Source organism: Pongo abelii, chromosome 18 (genome assembly GCF_028885655.2).
Source record: "Pongo abelii isolate AG06213 chromosome 18, NHGRI_mPonAbe1-v2.0_pri, whole genome shotgun sequence".
Taxonomy (NCBI): domain Eukaryota; kingdom Metazoa; phylum Chordata; class Mammalia; order Primates; family Hominidae; genus Pongo; species Pongo abelii.
The window spans coordinates 88248948-88272447 of record NC_072003.2 but is presented as its reverse complement, the minus strand read 5'-3'; the positions used below and the strand labels follow the sequence as shown (position 1 = coordinate 88272447).

Genomic DNA, 23500 nt, shown 5'->3' with positions numbered 1-23500 from the left:
CTCCACCCTGTGCAGGCCCCGCACCCGCTCTTTCGGGTTTTACCCAGCACTGCCGCCTGCGAGGGCCATCCTGGGCATCGGTCCCTGGCACTGCTACCTGCGAGGGCCGTCCTGGGCATTGGTCCCCGGCACTGCCGCCTGTGAGGGCCGTCCTGGGCATCGGTCCCCGGCACTGCCACCTGTGAGGGCCGTCCTGGGCATTGGTCCCTGGCACTGCCGCCTGCGAGGGCCGTCCTGGGCATCGGTCCCCCAGCATTGCCGCCTGCTAGGGCTGTCCTGGGCACAGTCCTGTGCCCCTGGCACAGTCCTCGGAGGAGCCCCTTGGCCTGCAGCACCCGCTCTGGGAATGTTAGAGGCATACCTCCCCTTTCCCAAATCGGGGAGCCCAGGGGCAGCAGAAAGAGAATTGCAGTTACTGTGAGATCCTCGCCCTTCTTGAGCGTGTGAATCTGCGTCAGCTCCCCGGGTCTGTTTCTGTTTTCTGTGTTTTCTCTTGCCTTTCACATGTTGGTCCTGCTCCTCCTTGTCTCAGGGTTTCTGTAGGGATTCTGAGCATTGTGGCTCTCCCTTCTCCCAGGGCAGGGCTCCCCTCCCCTCCCCTCCCCTCCCCTCCCCTCCCCTCCCGCAGAGAGTGGGCTGTTAAAAGGGGCTTTCCTCCATGAACTTAGTGGCAGTCCAGATCTGAGGCTGGCTAAGGTGTTTTAAATACACTCACCTGCCCTGCAAAGAAGAGGGGTACATGAAAACGGGGTACGTGAGGCATGCCAGCTACACATCTCAGGGGCCCAGAGTGGGTGGCTTCACCTCCTCCACAGGATGCTTATGGGCCTACTAGTCCTTCAGCGTGTAGCCAGCGCCCTGCACCATGCCCAGTACCAGGGACACTGCTAGGCACAGGCAGACAAGACCCCCCACGGACCCCAGTCAGGGGCTCTAGGACACAGGCAGACGAGACCCCCCCATGGCCCCCAGTTAGGGGCTCCAGGACACAGGCAGACGAGACCCCCCCACGGCCCCCAGTCAGGGGCTCTAGGACACAGGCAGACAAGACCCCCCCATAGCCGCGGGTCAGGGGCTCCAGGACACAGGCAGACGAGGCCCCTCACGGCCGCGGGTCAGGGGCTCCAGGACACAGGCAGACAAGACCCCCACCACGGCCCCCAGTTAGGGGCTCCAGGACACAGGCAGACAAGGCCCCTCACGGCCACGGGTCAGGGGCTCCAGGACACACCTTCCCTCCTCTTCTCATTGCAGGGCATTGATTTCTGCCCTGGGCAGAACGTTTCAGGGGTCACAACTCACAACCTGGAAGACCACACGAAGCTGCCTCTGATCTTCCACCTGGGACGGGACCCAGGGGAGAGGTTCCCCCTCAGGTGAGTCGGTGCAGGGCCTCCTGGCTGCTGGGGCAGTGCCAGCTGGACTCCCCCAAATGCAGGCTCCACAGGGACGGAGCCCTCTGCACCCTGCCTGCTGCCTCCCCTTGCCTGCGTCTCCTGTTGCTGTTCATACCCCCACATGCTTGGTGGCCTGCCCTCCTCTCAGGGTGCCTGCTCCTGCCCACCCTGGTCGTCTCCCCACTTCTGCCCCTTCTGGGCCACCGTCCGCCTGCCCCCAGTGATGTGTCCCCTACTCCGAGCTGCCTTCAGGGATGGCCGAGGCCAGAGGGGAGGGGTCCAGGCCCTGGGGCCAGTAGGAGGTGCAAGGACACAGGTCAGCTAGCAGGAGGAATGGCAGAAAGCCGCCAGCCCCAGCTCCACCCTCTGCTCTCTGGGCCTTGTCCTCACCCCACTGAGGATGCCGGAGTCTGTGCCATCGCCTTCCAGTTTTCAGGGAAGCCCTCCCCTTATCCTCGGGAGTCTCGAGGGTCATGGTTGCCAATACCAAACCCACGTGCTGGCAGCTCCTTAGGGGCGACACAGAGGCGCCAACACTTGGCTGGAGACCCCGCCCTGGCTTCCTTTTTTTTGTCCGAACCCACCTCCCTGGGCTAGGGCTACCTGGAGGCTTCCCCACCTCACCCCAGCAGGATGAGCAGGTCCCCAATTCCTGCTCCTGGCCTGGGGGTCCTGGGGCACGTGCATGCCCAGTGGTCTCCAGCATTCCTGCCCTATCGAGTTGGTCCTGGGAAGACCCAGGAGCATCAGGGGAGTGGCCGTGCAGAGGCAGAACCAGGCCTGAGTACAGCAGTTGCTCCTTGCCCAGGCCGTTCTGTGCTCACTGATGGGCCTGGGTTTGAGTAGGGCGGGTGGGAGGCAGCAGAGAGCAGTACAGGACCGAGGGTGGCAGCACCACCGCCAAGGTCCCCTGAGGCTCCTGCACCCTCTGGACGGAGCAGCCGCCTTCCCACGGGGCTGAGCCTGCGGTGAGGCTCCTGGGCTGCAGCCCCTCAGAGATCCCTTGGGCACTTCCTCAACAGCACCTCTCTTCCACCAAGCGTCCAGCTCAGAAGCCCAAGATGGTGACTGCGGGAAGGCAGCAAGGAGCCTGGAGTGGACAGAGCAGTGTCCCCAGGCCCAGGTCCACCCACACCTCCCAGCTTGGCCTGAAGGGAAGTAGGGCCTTTGCCTTGTGATTAAGGCACGGGTGGCGCTAGGTCATCTTGGAGAAGGTGGCCCTGGGTCCAAGGCCAAATGCCCTGAGTCCAGAGGAAGGAGACACAGATATGGGTGAAGGCCATATGGGATGAAGCGGGGACTGGACGGGAGGAGACACAGACATGGTGAAGGCCACAGGGGACGAGGTGGGGACTGGACGGAGCGCCACCAGCCTGTGCTCACCTGGGGCCACTGGAGCTGGAAGAGGCAGGAAGGAGCCCCAGTTCCTCCAGGGGTGCACAGCCCTAAGACCCTTGGTTTCAGCCTCTGGCCTCCAGAAAAGTGAGGGGCGTCTGCAGTTTTATTGTTTTAAGCTCCAGTTCGTGGCCATTTGTTGTGGGGGTGCTGAGATCAGAGACAGACGCCCCTGGGGGACTCGTGATCACCTGTGGGGGTGAAACCCGTGAAACCATGGGGGGCCTGGAGCTTGGGGCCTTGTGGAGCTGGAGGGGCTGTCTGGGAGCCCCCTGGGCCCGCAGAAGTCACTGAGGAGCCAACAGCCCCCGGGCTGGAAGTGCCGTCCCAGGGGGACCACAGGGAGCAGATCGCAGGCCCCAGTTACACAGAACCGTGCCGGCCACACGGGTGCCCGCCACACCCCCCACAGGCTGGTCGCTTCAGGGACCACCCGAGGTTAAAGCCTGGAAGGCGGTGCCCCCTCGCGTCCACTGGGCGTGATTGGCATCCACAGGGGCGTCCTCAGGGCCGCTGTTCCCCACCTGTTGCGTTTGCTGGAGCCCCTCCAGCCAGGCCAGAGCAGAGACACAGTCCCACCCACCACAGCCACCCAGTCCCGCCCTCACAGCTGGAGAATGGGTGGTTATTTTAAAGCAAACCCCACCCAGGCCCACCCTCACAGCTGGAGAAGGCAGGTTTATTTTAAAGCAAACCCAGGCAGCAGGCAGAGCTTCCCAGAAGGGGTCACAAGGAGGCCCAGCTGTCAGCCATGCCTTTGAGAACCACTGTCCCCGAGGTCAGAGCTTCCCCGAGGGGGTCACAAGGAGACCCAGCTGTCAGCCATGCCTTTGACAACCACTGTTCCCGAGGAGACCCAGCTGTCGGCCATGCCTTTGAGAACCACTGTCCCCGAGGTCAGAGCTTCCCCGAGGGGGTCACAAGGAGACCCAGCTGTCAGCCATGCCTTTGACAACCACTGTCCCCAAAGTCAGACACCTCTGACACGGCCTCATTCAGCCTGGGTTGCTTCTCAGACACAGACACACATGTCGCTTTGCCAGGAGCCTCTCTAAATTAAAGACGGGTGGCCGGTCGCCACGGTTCATGCCTGTAATCCCAGCACTTTGGGAGGCTGAGGTGAGTGGATCACCTGAGGTCAGGAGGTTGAGACCAGCCTGGCCTACATGGTGAAATCCCGTCTCTACCAAAATACAAAAAATTAGCTGGGTGTGTTGGTCGGTGCCTGTAATCCCAGCTACTCGAGAAGGTGAGGCAGGAGAATTGCTTGAACCGAGGAGGCAGAGATTGCAGTGAGCTGAGCTCGTACTACTGCACTCCAGCCTGGGTGACAGAGCAAGACTCCGTCTAAAAAAAAAAGACGACGGGGCCAGGCATGGTCACTCACATCTGTGATCCCAGCACTTTGGGAGGCTGAGGTAGGAGGATCGCTTGAGCCCAGGAGTTTGAGACCAGCCTGGTCAACACACCAAGACCTCACTGGTACAGAAAATAAGAAATTAAGGCTGGGCACAGTGGCTCATGCCTGTAATCCCAGCACTTTGGGAGGCTGACGTGAGTGGATCACGAGGTCAAGATATCAAGACCATCCTGGCCAACATGGTAAAACCCCGTCTCTACTAAAAATACAAAAACTGGCCGGGTGTGGTGGCTCACGCCTGTAATCCCAGCACTTTGGGAGGCGGAGGCGGGTGGATCATGAGGTCAGGAGTTCGAGACCAGCCTGACCAACATGGTGAAACCCCGTCTCTACTAAAAATATAAAAATTAGCCAGGCGTGGTGGCGGGCGCCTGTAATCCTAGCTACTTTGGAGGCTGAGGCAGGAGAATCGCTTGAACCAGGAGGCGGAGGTTGCAGTGAGCTGAGATCGTGCCATTGCACTCTAGCCTAGGTGACAGCATGAGACTCTGTCTCAGAAAATAATTAAAATTAGCCAGGCACGGTGATCTGTGGTCCCAGCTACTCAAGAGACTGAGGCAGGAAGATCGCTTGAGCCCTGAAGGTCAAAGCTGCAGTGAGCTGCCATGTCACCACTCCAGCCTGGGTAACAGAGCAAGATCCTGTCTCTAAAAAATAAATGAAATAAACAAGAAGATTAAAGCAACAAGCCAGGCCGGGGCCTTCGGGGACACTCACCGTCAGGAGGTGCGCGTGCAGTTCTCACCGGTTCTCAACCAGAAGTATTTGGCCACAGAATCCTGCAAAAACACAAATGCACCTGAGACCCTCCTGGATTAAAAATGGACCCTGTGCTCGGGCACGCTGTGTGAAGCCCAGGCTGGGACCAGGACAGGCATCTCCGCGGGCACCAAGCGGGAAGCCCTGAAGGACCCCAGCTCTCCTGGAGGTCGCCCTCTGATGCAACCCCAGGCCTGAGGCCTAAGCAGGGAGTGGGTGGATGGAGCAGAAAGAGGCTGGAGCGGGTGGTGGGGGGTGGGGAGGGAGGCGCATCCTCGTCCCTGTTGCATGCAGCTTCTGTGTGAAACCTCGTTTTTAGGGAAGGTTCTGGAGCAAAAAGCCAGTTCTCACAGCCTGCTGAGCGTCCAAGGCAGACAGACTGGGCTTCAGTGGGTCTGGGCTCACCTCCCAGAAGGTACTGGGCCTGGACTGGTGCTGCTATCACGAGACGAGCTGACTCACCTGGTAACCCTGTCTCTAGCTTTGTAAGGAGCTGCCACACCAGCTTCCAGAATGACCGCTCCGGTCCACGTCCCGACCAGCAGCAACACAGCTCCCAGCCTGGGCATTGAGAAACTCCAGCTTCAGCCACACTCTCGTGGAAGTTCCTCCCTGCATCTCCGCTATGGCAGCAATGGCAGTTGTCTTTTCATATGGATGTTGTCGATATTAGAAGTGATTGAAAATGGTAAAAAGGCATCATCTCTGCAGATGTCCTCAGAGCACGGTATGACGGCGCTGTGGACCTAGATTCACAGCATCGCGAACTGCGGCACCTCGTCGAGCTGTGTAATTGTATCTTCGTGAAAATGAAAGGAATCTAAACACTCCACATGCTTGTATTGGAATTTTAGAACCACAGATGCCATTCTCCTGTATTTCCTGCTTTTTTTGGCAATGGGATGACGTTGCTTTTGTAATGACAGAAGTGTGTGTCATATCTGTAAATGTTTACGTAGTAGTGAGTGCTGGGGAGACCCACAGGCCCCAGCCCACACGTCCCAGGTCCTGGTCACAGGCAGGGACAGGATGGGATGGCTCTACTCACAGCCTCTCTGTCAGGGCTTGGCCTCCCAAGCCTTCATTTCCTCTCTTGCCCATGAGTCTGAGGGCAGAGGATGGCTGGGGTGCCCGCTGCCTGTCCTAGCGAGGCCCGGGACCACTGCAGGCTTGAGCACATGGTCCACAGTGACTGCCCACTCTAGTTCTCAGCCCATTAGACCTCTGCAGCCTCAACCTTTCCAGGTCAGCCCCTCTCCGTCCTTCGCTGTCAGCCACAGTCGTGTGACCAGAGCTCTCTGTCCCCAGCTTTGCCAGTGCCGAGTACCAGGAGGCCCTCAGCAGGATCACCTCGGTCGTCCAGCAGCACCAGGAGGCCTTGGACCCTGGGCAGCCCCAGCTCAACGTGTGCAACTGGGCAGTCATGGTAAGTGGCTGGTGTGTGGGCGGCCGTCTCTTTGCTGGGGCTGCAGCCACCCACCCGCGGCCCCGGGATGAACCGTGGCCAGCACAGGGTGGAGGCAGGCGTGCTTCCCTGCCTCCATCAGTGGTAAGGCTCTCATGCCTCAGAGGCTTCCCCGCCTCCGTCAGTGGTAAGGCCCTTGTGCCTCCATCACACGCGGCGGGCGTCCAGGATTCAGGAGGCAGGAGCCAAGCGACTCAGGGACCAGAACAGTGCTGCGCCATGGCAGCCGCAGGTCCAGAGCTGGCCACCCGGGCCTCTGCCTGGCTGAGCTGAGACTGGGGAGCTCCAAGGCCCCTCTCCTGCTCCCCACAAGTGGTCACTGAGGGACAGCAGGGCGCGTGAGAGGGGCTGGGGTCCCCTGGTCCTCGACTCCCACACGGGCAGCTTCTCCTTGCGGGGGCCCTGTGATGACATCCAAACTCCCAGGCTCTGAAGGCACCAAGGCAGGAACGGTACTGCCCGGTGGGTCCCGGGTGAGCTGGTGCTGCACTGTTTAGTGGCGGCGGCCCCAGGGCCCACCTGTGAGGTTCCCATTGTGCCTCCTTCATGCTGGGCCAGCCCCAGGGACCTTCATGTCAGACCTGATCCCACTCATAGGCACCCAGAGCAGCACCTCCATGTGGCCTGAAGACCAGGCCTTGTTCACCTCCAGTGGAGAAACGGCCTAATCATGCCAGCATCGGCCAGAAACAAGCACAGACGTGCCTCCAAAGTTTCACTGAAGTCTGTATTCAAGCCACAAAGGATGCGTCTCCTTGTCCAGCCCTGGGGGCCGCGGCAGTCAGGGCCTCTCAGGGGCAGCTTTTCTGTCCCCTGCTTGGGGGTCCCATAGGGTGGCGTGTGGACGGCCCAGCCATCCCGCGTGTGCAGTGGCCGCAAAGGCCTGTTTCCCGCACAGCTGATGTGGGTCCCAGCAGGGCAGGCCTTCACAGCTCCTTCAGATGGGACACGTGCGGCCCTTGCTCCAGTCGGCAAAAACGGGCCACACACACGTCTGCAGTGTCGCTCCTGGGTTCCCAGAGCCCACTGAGCACAGTGGAGATGGCCGAGCCCAGCCTCGAGGCCCCTGGGCCGTCGCTCACCTGTTTACACGGGCTGGGCGTGGCTGCCCACAGTCCCCGGATCCACCGAGTGAAACCGCAGGATTCGGGAAGAGGGTCCCTCGGCAGCTGCAGACTTCAGCCTGGGCTCCTGCTGTGCAGGTGAAAAGGCCCAGCTGAAGCCTCTTTCCAGGGCCAGAGCCGGCTGCAGCGTGGGAGCTGCTGGGTGCCTGCCGTGCCGTGGGAAGGAAGGTGGTGGCTCTGAACAGCCAGGGAGCTACAGCGTGGGCCGGCGGGTGTAACAGGAGAGCACCGGACATCAGGAGCACCGCCCAGCAGTGAGGACCGTGGAGGGCAGATGGCCTTGTCCCTGCCCAGGGACAGTCCACCCTGCAGGGGTTATTTAGGACTGGGCAGGGCAGGGCCACCATCGTTAGTTGGGGGGCAGGGCGGGGGGTGCCTGGCAAGTTTCATAGGAAGATATTCAGGGCCCTTCCTTCAAAGGGACCTGGGCAGCTGGCGTCCCCACCTCTAGACTCAGTGGTGGAACAGGGAGGTCCCTGTCTCAGGACCCCTGAGTCTCGGGCCCCAGGAGCCCAGGGCCGCCAGCCGTGGAGGAGCCCTGGCCTTCTGCCCTCCACACCCAATCCCCGTCCGTGCTGCTGGGTCCTTCTCTACGACCCAGGCTGTAGGGGCTCCGTGGGCGCAGGCCACACTAGCCATGGAGACGGCGGGCACAGGGCAGGGGAGGTGGGCGCACACGGCCTGGCTGCCGCTGCCATCTCCTGGGCACTGGGGGAACTGCCCCCACCGCCACACCTGTGCCCTCTGCAGGGGGAAAAGTGGTGCCAACTCAGACCTGGCGAGCTGAGCCACTGGGGGAGATGCACAGACCCGCGTGTGAAGCCTGGGGACCACTCGCCCTCCTCACCCCTTCCCTGCCCTATGTCCCCGCCAACTCCAGGCCAGCCCCAGGCGAAGGGCTCAGTGGCGTCTCTGGCACAGAGGAGAGGGAGTCTGGCCACCTGGACCCCTGCTCCTGGGACAGCTGAGTGGCCTTTGAGAAATGCAGATCCCCCATCCAGACTCACACACACCCTGCGGCTGCCTCTGCTGCCCCTGGAGTTTGGGAGCAGCTTCCTCACCCAAACCCACCACTGCTCTGGTGGCCAAGGGGGCAGGGACACTCATGTGGCCTCCCTGCTGCCGCCCAGGGCTGGAGGGTGTCCTTAGTCCCCTGAGCAGCACCCAGAATCCAAAGTCTGTCCCGGGAAAGTGCCCTCAGGGCCATGCGGCATCTGACGTGGCACAGAGGTGGCCTGGACGGGGACACAGAACCAAACTGCACTCATTTCAGCCAAGAAGGCTCCTCTTAGCGGCGTCAGTCTCCCTTTCTGTTGCCAGGAAAAGTGCCCTCCCACCAAGCAAGGCTTCCACTAAGCAAGGCTGCGCTGTGAGGTCCACACACACCCAGGCAATGGAGGGGTGTGGGCTCCACTCAGCACCTCACTGAACTGAGCCCAGCAGCGCAGTAGGGACCGGCTTCTCCCTGGGAAAGGCTTCTTCAGAGGCTGAAGCTGCAGGAGAGGGTGATGAGTTGAGAGGCTCAGGGTGGGCCCTCCTGGGAGGACCGCCTGCCCTTTCTAACACTGCTGGCCACATATAGGCCCTCAGCCATTTGGCAGCTGCATCCCCCATACCCAGGACCTCCCCGCCAAGTTCTCATTCCTCCAGTGGCAGCCTTCAGAGCTGGGAGGCCGAGTCGAGAGGGCGCCATCTCCCGAGTTCCCATGATTCCTGGGGAGGCATCCATGTAGCTGCCCACCTGGACCGAGGTGGTCTCCACACTGAGGCCAATTGGATGGGAGTCTGGGGTTGACCTGGGCAGGGGACACATCAAAACTGCTCGAGGCCAAGCGCGGTGGCTCACGCCTATAATCCCAGCACTTTGGGAGGCCAAGGCAGGCGGATCACCTGAGGCCAGAAGTTTGAGACCAGCCTGGCCAACTTGGGGAACCCTTGTCTCTACTAAAAATACAAAAATGGTTGGGCATGGTGGCTCACACCTGTAATCCCAGCACCTTGGGAGGCCAAGGCAGGTGGATCACGAGGTCAGGAGTTCAAGACCAGCCTGTCAAGATGGTGAAACCCCGTCTCTACTAAAAATACAAAAATTAGCCAGGCGTGGTGGCGCATGCCTGTAATCCCAGCAGCTACTCAGGAGGCTGAGACACGAGAATCTCTTGAACCCGGAAGGCAGAGGTTGCAGTGAGCCAAGATCGCGCCACTGAACTGCAGCCTGGGTGACAGAGCCAGACTGTCTCAGAACAGCAGCAACAAAATGCTCGGTGCTGCTGGGTCCACAAGAGCTTCGAATAACCGCATGTTATTTTTCTCAATTTTCATTTCCCAGAACTGGGCACCTCCGGGCTGTGAAAAGTTGGGGAAGTGTCTGACACCTCCAGAATCCATTCCCAAGAAGTGCCTCTGGTCCCACTAGCGCCTGCGCGGACCCAGGCCAGGCCTGGAATCTCCGGTTGGCCCTGTAAGTGCCTGGAGGGAGGACGGCTCTGGCCTCGGTCCTCCCCCAACTCTGCCCAAGCCAGATGGACAGCACCTGCAGACGCAGGGGGACTGCACAACTCCACCTGCCCAGGACCTGACCCTGGAGTGTGCTTGACCCTCCTCCTCGCCCACAGCGCCTCAGATGTCAGGACCCTCCTCTTCACCCACAGCACCTCAGACCTCAGGACCCTGCCGTCTCACGCCTTTGTGAACCCCAAATATCTGAGACAGATCTCAGTTTATTTTGCCAAGGTTAAGGATGCGCCCGTGACAGCCTCAGGAGGTCCTGACAACAGGTGCCTGAGGTGGCTGGGGATACAGTTTGCCTTTATACATCTTAGGGAGACATAAGATCAGTATGTGTATGACGTACATTGGTTCAGTCAGCCTTCTACTGAATACACGATTGAGTCTGGCCCAGTGAATCCGCATTTTTATGTAAACAATAAGGGAAGGGAGCAATCAGATAAGCGTTTGTCTCAGGGGAGCCCCAGAGGGATGACTTCCAGTTCCGTCTGTCCTTTGTCCACAAGGAGTTTCTTTGGGCGCTAATTATGAGGGAGGCCTGTAGCTTCTTATCATTGTAGCTATGTTATTTAGAAATAAAACGGGAGGCAGGTTTGCCTAATTCTCAGCTTGACTTTTGTCTTGGCTTAGTGATTTTGGAGTGCGGAGATTTATTTTCCTTTCACATCTTCCCAGCAGCTGCCAAGGATCAGGCGCCCAGCTCCCGCTGCCTCCCGGCCGGCCTCCTCCAGAGCCCAGCGCCGCATTCCTTGCTGAAGGGCAGGACTCGGGGCTCCTTGCTGTTCCCACGCCAGCCCAACAGCCCGGGGTTGAAGGAGGCGACAGGGCCAATTCTGTGTTGAACCCTCCCCAGGCCCCTCCTCCAGTACCCCCCACCCCACGCCTTCCCAGGTCCCCCTCGGGCCATCTGGGAAACAATCAGGAACAAGGGCGGGGAAGGCGGAGGCCTCCTGGGCTGGATGTGGACGGCTAAAGTGTAGCTCACACACTTGGACCGGTGGGGCTGGCTCCTGTGGCGGCTTCCCCGGGGACGTGAGGATGTCAGGGTCCTCCATTTCCACCTTCCCTAGGGGTCTGGAGCCCAGGCCCCAGGCCTTGCCAGCCCTGACCACGGCACACTGCGAGGCAGCCGCCCCTGCCACGCCCCTCGGCATCAGAGGATGGGTCCCCCACCCGCCCTGGAACCGGGGCCCCAGCAGCCGCATGCAGCCTCCGGCTTCCCCCTCCGAAGGCTCCTGGGGGCTGCCTTCCACTGAGTGGGTTTTCCCTTCTGCAGTAACTGCCAGGCCAAAGCTGAACTGTAAAAGTTGCGAAATGGTGGGCCGGGCGCGGTGGCTCACGCCTGTAATCCCAGCACTTTGGGAGGCCGAAGCGGGCAGATCACGAGGTCAGGAGATCGAGACCATCCTGGCTAACAGTGAAACCCCGTCTCTACTAAAAATACAAAAAATTAGCCGGGCGTGGTGGCGGCGCCTGTAGTCCTAGCTACTGGGGAGGCTGAGGCCGGAGAATGGCCAGAACCCAGGAGGCGGAGCTTGAAGTGAGCCGAGATGGCGCCACTGTGCTCCAGCCTGGGCGACAGAGCGAGACTCCTCCTCAAAAAAAAAAAAAGTTGCGAAATGAAGAAAAGTCTTGGAATTTTTCTGCCTTGTGCCAGAGCACAAGGCATTTTAGCTCCGGGGATTTTCTTTAAAGGAAATTGTGTTTGGGGGGAGTTGTGCCTCACACAACTCCCTGGGTACCAGTCCTCGGGCGGCCAGGGGGTTCACAACTCCCCACCCCAAGGCTAAGGGGTCACCTGGTCTCTGCAGGCGGACAGAAGGGCCTCTGCCCTCGCGGATGCGCGCCCTGGCCTGGCCACACCTTCCGGCCTCCCTCCCCCGGGTCCGGGCGGGGAAGAGCCGCCTCAACGGCAGGGCCCATCCGCGAGAGGCCAGCGCCCCCGGCCGGTCCAGCCCAGGCCCGCCGCCTCCGCCCTGGGCTGATCCCTCCGGGCCCTGCACCGCTCTCCTGCTACTTGGACTGCTTCCTCACGCCCTCCTCCCCCCCGCGCGCAGCGTGGGGATCTCGGCCAATAAAGGAGAAAGGGCACGACCTGTACGCGCGCCAGGTGCGTGGGCGAGACCAGCTCACGCCCCTCCTCCAGCCGCGAAGGCCCCGGCCCACAGCTGCCTGGCTGCAGTCAGAGGCGCAGCCCGAGGCAAGGAAGGGCGCCTTGGCTCGCACCTTTGTCTGGTTCGAACGTTCTGCTCAGTGGTGCGTGGAATGCGAGCGCGTCTTAAAATCGATGGCGCCTAGGAGTCCATGAAATACGGTACATGCTTCCGGCGAGGGGCGCCCCTTCCCGCGGAAGCCCCGCCCCTCACCCACGCTCCGCCCTCCGGGGAATGCCCCGCCCCTCGTGGCAGGCCCGCCAGTCCCCGCGCAGGCGCGCTCGGGCTGCCACTAGCTCCTCGCACGCGGCCATGGCGGACTCCGAGCTGCAGCTGGTTGAGCAGCGGATCCGCAGCTTCCCCGACTTCCCCACCCCAGGCGTGGTATTCAGGTGCACGCACAGGCCGCCCTCGTGGCGCCCCGACCTGCGGGCCTACGGATGGGAGCGCGTTGCCCGCGACCTCGGGGTGGGCGGGGCGGGAACCGTCGTCCTTCGCCCCCGGGGCCCTGCCCTCCTTCGGCCCCGGCGTCACCAGGCCTGTCTTTGGGTCCAGGGACATCTCGCCCGTCCTGAAGGACCCCGCCTCCTTCCGCGCCGCCATCGGCCTCCTGGCGCGACACCTGAAGGCGACCCACGGGGGCCGCATCGACTACATCGCAGGCGAGTACCCAGTGGCCGCGTCTAGGGCGCTTACGCCTCCACGCGCGCCGAGGGCAGCACGTGGGCTCTGCGCGTCTGCTTGGGGGAGGGCTTTTGGGGTCCTTCAGGGGGCGCCGGGACGGGCGCCGTGCTTGGGGTCGCCCGGGAAGGGTTGTGAGGTTGAGCTCCCGAGGCCGCTGCGCTGTGCAGGCGCCCTGCCCGCAGGTTCCGGGTCCCCAGCCCAGGACAGGTGTGACCGAGTCGCCGGGTCAGTTGGTCTCCCTGGAGTGCCCAAGCTGAATCCACAGGGCCCAGCTGCCTTGCTTCTTGTTCCTTCTGTGAGCTGGTATTGAGCGCCTGCCACGAGCCAGGCCTTTCCTGGTGAAGATCACGCCCACCCAGGAAAGGGAGGCCTGGAGGCCTCCGGGAGAGCCCAAGAGGTGGCCCAGGGAGAACAGAGTGTTCCTGGCGGTCTTGCCTCTCCGAGGGTGTGACAGCCCACTCTCTGGACACTGCCCTGAGGAAAGTGCCAGCTCTTGCTGGAGCCACAACACTGCCAGAGCCCCCTTCTCACCTCCTGCAGGAAGCCCTCCCTGACCTCCTGCCAGGCCGGGGCAGGGTTTCCCTGACCGTCCCCCAACCATCACAGCTCAGGCCACCTCGAGAGACTCCCTTTTTAGACAGAAGCCCTGGGGCAGAGCTGCCTTCGAGAGTAAGTTGATGCCTGGCAGGTTTCTACCAGCCCAGTTACAGATGGGCTGCTCAGCTCAGAGAGAGGGGCGGTGACTCCTTTAGGAACACACAGCTAAGAAACGATCCCTTAAAAGACAGACCCAGGTCTGCACTCTGACCTGGAAGCAGCTCCTGGTAGGTGATGGGTAACAATCCTTAAATGGTGCACGTCGCTGGCCTTTCAGCTGGGAGCCAACCAGGTACCCCTTGCCACCGGCCAACCCTGGCCCCTGGGGACTCCCATGCTGCCGAGTCACTCCTGTCACTCACCCTGACAGGCATAGACTCCCGAGGCTTCCTCTTTGGCCCCTCCCTGGCCCAGGAGCTTGGACTGGGCTGTGTGCTCATCCGAAAGCGGGGGAAGCTGCCAGGCCCCACTGTGTGGGCCTCCTATTCCCTGGAGTACGGGAAGGTAAGAGGGCTGGGGTGGCCAGCGGAAGGGCAGGGCCAGGCCACTGTGGCCATTCTCCCCCAGTTCTAAGAGGCCTTCCCAGGCGTGTCAAGTGGAGCTGCTGTGGTTACAGTGGCCTTGGGAGCTCAGAGAGGTTGAGACATAGGTTGGGCTCACACAGCCAGGTAACAGCAAAGTGGGGTTGGAGTCAGGGCCTAGGGTGGCAGCTGCCAAGCTCTGCAACAAAGCTGTTTTCTGCGGGAGTCTGAGGACCACACACCACTTCCCACTCCAGGCTGAGCTGGAGATCCAGAAAGACGCCCTGGAGCCAGGACAGAGGGTGGTCGTGGTGGATGATCTGCTGGCCACTGGTGGTAAGGGTCTCCCCGCAGCCAACTGCTGTGGCTCCAAGGGCCTGGTGGGAGTGGGACAGGACCTCGCTGCGTGACATGGGATGCAGCTTATTGTTGTCCAGAGGGTGCCTGGTGGCCAGGCCAACACCTTCCTCTCCCTGTACCTTCCCCTCCCCAACCCAGGGGCTAGGCTGGAGCGCCTGCTCTCTGCAGCCCAGGCCAACTGGGGACCTCACCCTCCCATCCACAGGAACCATGAACGCCGCCTGTGAGCTGCTGGGGCACCTGCAGGCTGAGGTCCTGGAGTGCATGAGCCTGGTGGAGCTGACCTCGCTTAAGGGCAGGGAGAAGCTGGCACCTGTACCCTTCTTCTCTCTCCTGCAGTATGAGTGACTGCAGGGCCTCCCAGCCAACATCTCCAGCTGGATCCCAGGGAAATATCAGCCTTGGGCAACTGCAGTGATGTCTGCAGTCACCAGGGGTACCGGCTGCCCACAGGGAACACATTCCTTTGCTGGGGTTCGGCGCCTCTCCTGGGGCTAGAAGTGCCAAAGCCTGGGGCAAAGCTGTGTTTCAGCCGCCCTGGACCCAATTACACACAGAGAGAGAACACAGTAAACAGCTTTGCCACAAGAGCCGTCTCCTGTCCTCCTGTTCCCCACAGCAGGGAGCCCCAGGACACCACCAGACTTCAGCTGTACTGTGGGCACATGCTGCTTGGCGTGGTGCCCAGCAGAACCTGGCCTGCCTGGTTCTCACCTCAGGAGCTGGAACCCTCCAGGCACTGCAGGAAGAGGCCATGTGGGCCCATCTTCTAGGGGAGCAAGCGAGGGCTCGGGTAACTAAGTCTGTCAATGCAGGTCCCACCCTGAGGCGGCTGATGCTATTGAAAGGGCTCTTCTGCAGATCTAGTGGCTGTAAGCATGATTTTATTAGAGTTCAGGAGGTCGGAAGTACTGAACTCAAGGTGTGGGCAAAGGCCAGTCCCTTCTGGAGGCTCCAAGGATGTCCTACTTGACCTGCCTAGCTTCTCCAGGTTGCCTGTGTCGGGCAGGGCCGCGTCCTCAAAGCTGGCTGGCTCTGGCTCTCTCATGAAAGCCCCTGTGATGACATGGGGCACAGCTAGATGATTCAGGATCAGCTCTCCAGTCTTGAAAAAATTTTTTTTTTTTTTGAGACGGAGTCTCGCTGTCACCCAGGCTGGAGTGCAGTGGTGCGATCTTGGCTCACTGCAAGCTCTGCCTCCTGGGTTCATGCCATTCTCCTGCCTCAGCCTCCCTAGTAGGGATACCTGCCACCACACCCAGCTGATTTTTTTTATTTTTAGTAGAGACGGGGTTTCACCATGTTAGCCAGGATGGTCTCAATCTCCTGACCTCGTGATCCACCTGCCTTGGCCTCCCAAAGCGCTGGGACTACAGGCGTGAGCCACCATGCCTGCCCCAGTCTTGAAATTCTTAATGACAAAAGTCACCCTTTGCTGTGGGAGGTTCCAGGATTAGAGGGGATGGCCTCCTGCCACCCACACTACCCAACCCCATATTGCCACAGAGCCCCCTTCACCCTCAGCCACACTCCCGATGGCCCCTCAGGGGGTGCTGGCATCTGGCTTCCCTTCCCTAACAGCAGCAAGGACAGAGGTGCCGACAGAAACCGGTTTAATGTGAATCCACCAGGTGAGCCCCATGAAGGGGCCCACCACCTGCAGTCAGAGACCCTTGGGCTGTGCAGCCTGCAGCCCACATCTGCCTCTGGCCCTCAGGGGCACTGGGGAAAGGAAGACCAAAGTGCATCATGTTCATAAAGGAAAATGCTGGTGGGCCCCGATTAGTGAGCCTGAAGCCCACGTCTGTCCACAGTGGCCCCCAGGCTCACAGCCCCTCCTCAGCACGTGCCTGGTGGGCCAGGCGTGCAGTGATGTTGGCCAGGTCCGCGGCCTTGTCCAGCTTGACGTAGGTGTCGGTGCGGATGCGGTGGAGGCTGAGCCAGTCTGGCAGCAGCTCGGAGAGGAGCAGCAGGTGCTTCTCCATCTCCCCTGTGGGAGGAGAGGAAGACACTGAGGCTGGTGCTGGGCCCCAGCCCCGCACGGGCAGCACTTGAAACCAGCTTGACCACCCAACCTCCCTGCCTGCCTGGTCGCCCTCAGAGCCCCATCACCAGGCCTTAGCGCAGAGGTGGTTCTGATCAGAGGCCCAGGTCTGGGTGGTATGAACAGTGACCGGAGAGAGCCAGGCCTACAGTTGAGGCCCTGTGAGAAGGCACCGAGCATGAAGGCCGCCAGCCCATGAAAGCCCTGAGTCAGGGGGTGCCCTGTAGCGTCGGAACCCCCATGTGCTCAGGCCCTCGTGACCAGAGGCCTGGGAGGCAGTGGAGGGTGCGTGTGGGGCCCCTTCTGACCAAGGACTGCAGGTGGTCAGGGAAACAGGCCAGAGCTGTGAGGGGGAAGCTGCCTCCGGAGGCTGCAGGTGTGGAGGGGCGGGGCAGAGGCTCAGAGGTGGCTCCAAGGAGGGCAGAGCACCCAGGACACACCAGTGCAAGAGGCCAGTGCCCACTGCACATCCGAGCACACAGCAGTGCAAGAGGCCAGCGTCCACTGCACATCTGAACGGAACAGATCAGTGACATACACCCCGGTCAGAAACCTGGGGAGGCAGCTGCAGCACCAGGCAATTCCACTGTGCACGCCCCCTCACCCCACCCTGCACATACCGGGGCTCATGACAGTGCGACAGCTGCCCACCATCCTGGCACAGGCCACCTCCATGCTGAGTGCAGGCTTGCGTTCAGACACAAAGACGCTCCGCAGCACGCGGGCCAGCTCAGGCAGCCGTTCTAAACGCTGCAGCCGCTGCTCCTGCTCCGGGCACCGTGTCATCTGTGCCAGCTGCTTCTGTGCCTCCTTGGCTCGGATCTGCAGCAGGTACCGGGACCTGGTTAGTGGGCAGCAGGTCACCAGGCCCCCACCCGCCATCACTGGGGATGACTCACCCGCTCCAGCAGATCCTGGGACACTCCCTTCAGAGCGCTGGGAGAGGCTGCAGGCGGGGTGGCAGGTGGGGTAGCTGGCAGTGCTGGCCTGGGAGACCCGGGGCTGCTGGGCACAGCAGAGCGCAGAGCCAGCTGACTCAAGGCCTTCTCCATCTGCGGGAGGGACAGGTTGGAGCGGAGAGGTTACAAGATGCAACGTGCTTCTGGCTCTCTGCCCAGGAGTCCCCGGTATCTCTCAAGGCACAAGTTCACTCAGCACACTGGGTGGTCTGTGCTGGTCAATGCAGTGTCCCAGTGTGCAGCATCGCCTGCCCAGGCCAACTCTCCACATGGGGCTAGTGGCAGAACCAGGCTTAGAGGCTGCAGCTGGGGACAGAGGGCAAATGCCGCCAACTCTCTGGATCCCCCAGCCAAGGAGGAAGCCAGATGAGGCGTCAAGCTCATCGCCAAGGCTCCACCTCTTACGCCTGGGATCAAGCTGGCCCACCCACCCGGGAGAAATGTGCTGCCCAAGCCTCGCAGTCTCACCCTGGGTGAAATCAGGTTGCGGGCCCGGGCCAGCACCTCCTGAGCAGTGGTGAGTTTCTCCATGGCGGGTGGCTGGGGCAGTGCAGCCGGCTCAATGTCGGGCACTTCATCCACATTGAAGCGCGGGTGCCAGCGGGTCAGCTGGTCCTCCGGCACCACCATCGGGGGGCTCAGGGAGGCCAGGAAGGCCTGGAGAGAAGGAGTAGACGGGTGACCCTGGGCACATCTGAGACAAGGGCAGACTGTGTGTGAGGTGGGCCTATGCTTACGTCCCAGCCGGGCCACCTCGGGCAAGTCACTTAGCCTCTGCCCAGCGCTCAGCTTGGAGGGAGAGCACAAGGCCTCCCATGGTCCGCACTTGCTGAACGCCCTGGGGACCTCCTCGGTGCCTGCGGCTGCACCCTGAGCACACCAGCCCTCAGCTCAGGGTGAACCCCGCCCACTTCCATCCTGGGAGAAGCTGTGGGTGGCAGGGATGCTCGGAGCACAGGGTTAGGTGCTGAGGCAGTGCTGGCGCCACCATCTTCACACAGCAGGGCCGGGGGCCGCTCACCTTGTGGTGCTCCTTGACGTGCTCCACCAGCTTCTGGCTGAAGATCTGCCGTCGCTGCAGGAGGCGCGAGGCCGTGAGCTGGGGGGCTGCTCCGTCAGCCTCTGTGGGACGAGTCCAGGCCTAAGTCCCCACCAGGCCACCCAGCCACCCACCCATGACCAGTCCTGGGCCAGGTGCCCAGCGCCTCACACCCACCCTGGAAAGTGTGCAGGTCACAGATGGGGAAACCGAGGTCCCACACCCAGCACTCACCCTGCTCCAACAGTGGCTCAATGGTGAGCTGGTAATCTGACTTCTTGACACCATCCTTGAAGGTGGGGACGCTACGCTCCTGGCGGAAGCGGTAGGAGGCCGGGTACACGGTTTTGATCTGGCCAACATTGCGCTCCTCGAAACGCCTATGGGAGGAGGGGGCCGGCTCAGGAGGCAGACCCGGGCCCACCCCCAACTCCAGGACAGCCGCAGCCCACCCGCGACCACTCACCTACGTATCATGTCCTGGACGCCCCGCTGGACCTTGGCAAAGGTGGGCGTCTCGGAGCGGTTGTGGAGCATGCCCACGATGGTGTCCATGCTGCGGAACATCTCCGCCAGCACCTGGTACTTGTAGGGCAGCATGAGCCCCGGCAGGCCAGGCTGGGCCAGGGCATGGAAGCGCTGGTAGGCGGGCGCCTTCTCGCCCCTGTCAGGGAGGGAGGAGCCTCATGAGAAGCAGTAGGCCCCTACTCCTCCAACGCCACAGCAGGCCCCTCGGCCAGGGAGACCCTCCGCTGGGGCCTGCCACGCCACACACGATGGCTTGCGCAGCCTTTGCACACCCACCAACACTGGCACCGTTAGGGGTAGCACTGGTGACGGGAAAGCCTGGCTCCACACCCCAGCTCTGCCGTGTCCACGCGGCTCCCCCGGGGAAGCTCTGCCCTCTCCCCAGCCCAGTTTTGTCGGCTCTCAGGGGCAGAGGCAGATAACACACCAATGCGTCAGGAGCATTTGAAACCCGCCAGAGTCCCCGAGGCAGGAGCTGCCCCCCACAGGAGGGACTGAGGGCACAGGGCCAGCAGTGCCCGGGACCTTTTTCTCAGGGGTCTGGCTCCACGCCCTGGTGACCTCACCACCACCCTCCCTTGAAGGGGCAGACCTGGGCCTCCGACAGGCTCGCCCGGCCACGCCTCTCACCAACCCGGCCTTTGCCGGGGCCTCGTGGCCGCCCACCCAGCACTCACCATTGCTCCTCAGGGGGGCCCTCGGCCTCTGGGGTGCAGGACTCCTCAGCATCCTGGGCACTGGCCTTCAGCGCCCGGACTCTTGCCCCCAGCTCCCGGGCCCGTTGCAGGCATGACGCAAGCTCAGAGATGGTGTCCTTCAGGGGGATCAGAGGACATGGTGCCGTCAGGCAGGCAGGCCGGCACCACTCAGCCCTCCCGCATCTGCCCCAGGCCCCGCCCCTCACCTGGTCCTGCGGGGATGTCGGGTGGGGCGGCTGACCTGCTGCGGGGGTGGATTTCTTTATCTTCTGGCCCAGAGAAGGGCAGGCTGGGATGTCTGGGGTCTTGGGGGAGTCAGGGGCCTCGGGGGTACTGGGGCTGGAAACCTGGTGGGAGGGACCCCAAGGGTGAACTCATGACAAGACCTGGTGTTCCTGGCTCTGCAGAGGACCCCGAAGGATCAGAAGCCGCTCTGAGTTAACTGGGATGGGCATCGCTGGGGGGCTTAGGGCTTCCCGTAGATGGTGGTCTGTGCTAAAACTGGCCGGGGACACAGCCTTGCTCTCGTCTTCCGGGGCCGTTTCCAGGTCGGACCCCTACCCTGGCCTCGCAGAGAAGCTGGACTTCCAGCCCCATCATCAGATCCCGGTGCAAGCCCCCCAGTGCCTCCTGCTCATCTCAGGAGCCAGCCAAGTCCCCAGTGGTGGCAGGGCAACCCAGGATCCCCCGACCTGTCCCAGAGTTCCTTGCGCCCCGCCCTGCCTCCACGTCCCGTCCCCCCCGCCTCAGTTTCCCCGAGCCCTGCCCCCCGGGCCTCAGTCTCCCCGCCCCCAGCTCCCCGGCCTCAGTCTCCCCGAGCCCCGCCCCCCGGGCCTGTTTCCCCGCCCCCAACCCCCCGGCCTCAGTCTCTCCGGGCCTCAGTTTCCCCGCCCCCAACCCCCGGCCTCAGTTTCCCCACGCCCCTCACCTCGTCCGCCGACAGCCGCAGCCTCCTGCGGGCCAGTGGGCTGGCCTGGTCGCGTCCGGGGTCGGCGGGCGGGCGGGTGCGCTTGCGGCTGCCGCTGGTGGCGGAGTCCGGGGCGCGGAGTGCGGGCCTGGCGGGGCTGGGGGTGCGACAGGCCGGCTTGGGCGGCGCGATGCGGGGCCCGGGGCGGCGGCGCGCGAAGAAGTCGGTGACGCGGCGCTGCTCCATGGCGGCGGAGTGCGCGGCGAAAGCAAGGAAAGAAGAAGGAAAGGAGGAAGAGGCGGGCGCGGTTCCCGCCAAATTTCCCGCGGAAGCCCTGGCCCCGCCCCCGGCGCGGACCGAACCATCGGGGGAGAGCACGGGGGGCGGGGGGAAGGGACGGGGCGCGCATGCGCGCTGGTGGCGCGGGAAACCGGCTTGGCCGCGCGCATGCGCCGACGTGCGGGGGTGAACGCGACGGGGGGCGCCGTCGTTCGTGGGACTTTAACGCGGTCTCCGGATCCCGCGTGTGGCTTGCACTTTTCAGGGCGTGTCAGTGGGGCCGCTGGCTTCAGGGTCAGAGTGAGCGCAGTCCAGGCAAACAGCAGCGCGCGCCTGACAAAACCCCGGCGCTGCCCGGGGGAGCCGAGGACGGCGCGGCCTGGGGGGCTGCAGGCTTGGGCTGGTAAAGGCGCTGCCCCGGCGGGCCGCACGCTCCTTATTTCTTTTTTTAAACTTATTTATATCGAGGCGGAGTTTACGTTGCCGGGTGGTCTCGAACTCCCCGGGTCAGTGATCCGCCCTCCTGGAACTGCCGCCCGGCACAGCGCTGCGATCACAGGCGTGGCCTCCGCGCCCCGCCTTGCTCACTTTTTAAAAGGGTGGATTTGATATGTGAATTATTTCTCAATCAAGCTATTACATGGAAACGAAAAAAAGGGGCCGGGCGCGGTGGTTCACGCCTGTAATCCCAGCACTTAGAAAGGCCAAGGCGGGCGGATCACCTGAGGTCAGGAGTTCGAGACCAGCCTGACCAACATGGTAAAACCTCCTCTCTACTAAAAATACAAAAATTAGCCAGGCGTGGTGGCGGGCGCCTGTAATTCCAACTACTCGGGGGGCCGAGGCAGGAGAATCTCTTGAACCCGGGAGGCGAAGGTTGCAGTGAGCCGAAATGGCGCCACTGCACTTCAGCCTGAGCGAAAGTGCGAGACTCTGTCTCAAAAAAAAAAAAAAAAAAAGGAAAGAAAAGAAACTGCCTTTAGCATGGCTGAGATTTTAAAGTTTTAGTTCTTAAAACCTGTACCGCTTCTATCTGGGAAACGGCCTACAGCGCGGGTTATCTGGAGAGCCCGAGCCGCAGCCACTCCTTCTAGAGACGCCAATAAGCAGGCGCAGCGCCGCGGAAGTCCCCCGCAAAGCAATGCGGGCCGCCGGGGCCTGGAGGCCTAGGAGGGAAGGGGAGGCGGGTGGAGGCGGCCAGGGCTGAGAGTTTTCCCATTTTCCAAGTTTTCTGTAAAAAGCATGAATTGTGCCTATTTTTTTTTTAAGTTAAAGGAATAGAAACCGGTTTGATGATGCAACTGGTGCTTGCAAAATACCTCAGAAGTGGCCTGCACGGTGGCTCACGCCTGTAATCCCAGCACTTTGGGAAGTTGAGGCGGGCAGATCACTTGAGGTCAGGAGTTCAAGACCAGCCTGGCCAACATGGCAAAACCCCGTCTCTACAATAAATACAAAAATTAGCCGGACGTGGTGGCAGGCATTTGTAATCTCTGCTACTCAAGATCCCGCCACTACACTCCAGCAGCCTGGGCAACACGGCGAGACTCCATCTCCAAAACAAAACACCTCAAAAGTGAGGAGGTTCATAAGGAGGGGGGATGGGGGGGCGTGGCATTCGTTTTCCATCTATATTTAGGGGATCAGCACCTAGACCTGTGTTTTGCAAGCAGCTGGTAGCAAATTTTTAGTGGGTCAAGAAATAAATATGGAAGACTGAGACCCACATTTTTTAAAGCTACGTTTTGTTAAGAAGTTTTGTTTTGGTACATGTGCTCTGGGCCACCATGCAAAATATAATTTTTTTTTTTTTTTTTTTTGATCACCTAGGCTGGAGTGCAGTGGCTCACCGCAGCCTCCACTCCTGGGCTTAAGGGATCCCCCTGCCTTGGCCTCCCAAGTAGCTGGGGCTACAGGCGTGAGCCACCACGCGTGGCTAAATCTTTGTTTTTTGTTTTTGTTTTTTTGTCAAGACGGCATCTCACCATGTTGCCCAGGCTGGTCTTGAACTCCTGGACTGAAGCGATCCTCCTGCCTCGGCCTCCCAAGTAGCTGGGTCTACAGGCGTGAGCCACCACACCTGGCCACACCACACATTAAACAAATATAATGTATTTCTTCAGTCAAAACTGGTTGCAGGTTGGGGCAGGAACTGACTTGGAAGGAGCACGAGGGAATTTTCTAGGATGATAGAAATGGTCTATATCATGACAGGTTTGGGTCACATAACTGTATGAATTTATCAAAATCTGAGGGTAGCTTAAGATTTGTGTATCTTATGGTATGTAAATTTATCTAAAAGCCAAATTATCAGCAAACATTGAACTCTAGTCAGTGACATACATGCAGAAGTGGTTGGGAATAACAGGGAGTGTCTGACGCTTTAAAATGCATCAAATAAGATGGACAGGCCGGGCGCAGTGGCTCACGCCTGTAATCCCAGCACTTTGGGAGGCCGAGGCGGGTGGATCATCTGAGGTCAGGAATTTGAGACCAGCCTGGCCAACATGGTAAAACCCCATCTCTACTAAAAATACAAAAATCAGCTGGTTGTGGTGGCGGGCATCTGTAATCCCAGCTAGTCGGGAGGCTGAGGCATGAGAATCGCTTGAATCCAGGAGGTGGAGGTTGTAGTGAACTGAGATTGTGCCACTGCACTGCAG

At 61.2% G+C, this 23500-nt stretch overlaps 3 protein-coding genes across 7 annotated transcripts in view; 2 read left to right on the top strand and 1 right to left on the bottom strand.

Annotated features, from left to right (window-relative positions):
- The window catches only part of GALNS (galactosamine (N-acetyl)-6-sulfatase), a 44445-nt gene extending 32748 nt beyond the window's left edge, over positions 1-11697 (top strand). For 2 of the 5 annotated variants that reach the window (XM_063717411.1, XM_024233977.3), the window contains 4 exons: positions 1255-1376; positions 6280-6397; positions 9890-10021; positions 10744-11697. In XM_063717411.1, the coding sequence (XP_063573481.1) occupies positions 1255-1376; positions 6280-6397; positions 9890-9976 (327 nt within the window). In that variant the 3' untranslated portion in view covers positions 9977-10021; positions 10744-11697. Of the gene's footprint in view, positions 1-1254; positions 1377-6279; positions 6398-7669; positions 7815-9889; positions 10682-10743 lie in introns of those variants that run through there. The other 3 variants (XM_054534293.2, XM_054534294.2, XR_008514750.2) reach the window with 2 other exon arrangements.
- Positions 11698-11845: 148 nt separating this feature from the next.
- Positions 11846-14971, top strand: APRT (adenine phosphoribosyltransferase). Its single transcript, XM_002826753.6, has 5 exons — positions 11846-12613; positions 12777-12883; positions 13873-14006; positions 14281-14359; positions 14589-14971. Exons 1-5 carry the CDS (start codon positions 12387-12389, stop codon positions 14729-14731), a joined length of 690 nt encoding a protein of 229 aa, XP_002826799.2. The 5' UTR covers positions 11846-12386; the 3' UTR covers positions 14732-14971.
- A 279-nt stretch (positions 14972-15250) lies between these two features.
- Positions 15251-20919, bottom strand: CDT1 (chromatin licensing and DNA replication factor 1). The gene is made up of 10 exons (XM_024233976.3): positions 20580-20919; positions 19858-19998; positions 19631-19767; positions 18892-19089; positions 18660-18805; positions 18408-18508; positions 17855-18043; positions 17327-17479; positions 17048-17249; positions 15251-16373 (listed from the first exon to the last, which is right to left on the bottom strand). Exons 1-10 carry the CDS (start codon positions 20802-20804, stop codon positions 16210-16212), a joined length of 1656 nt encoding a protein of 551 aa, XP_024089744.2. The 5' UTR covers positions 20805-20919; the 3' UTR covers positions 15251-16209.
- Positions 20920-23500: the final 2581 nt, after the last annotated feature.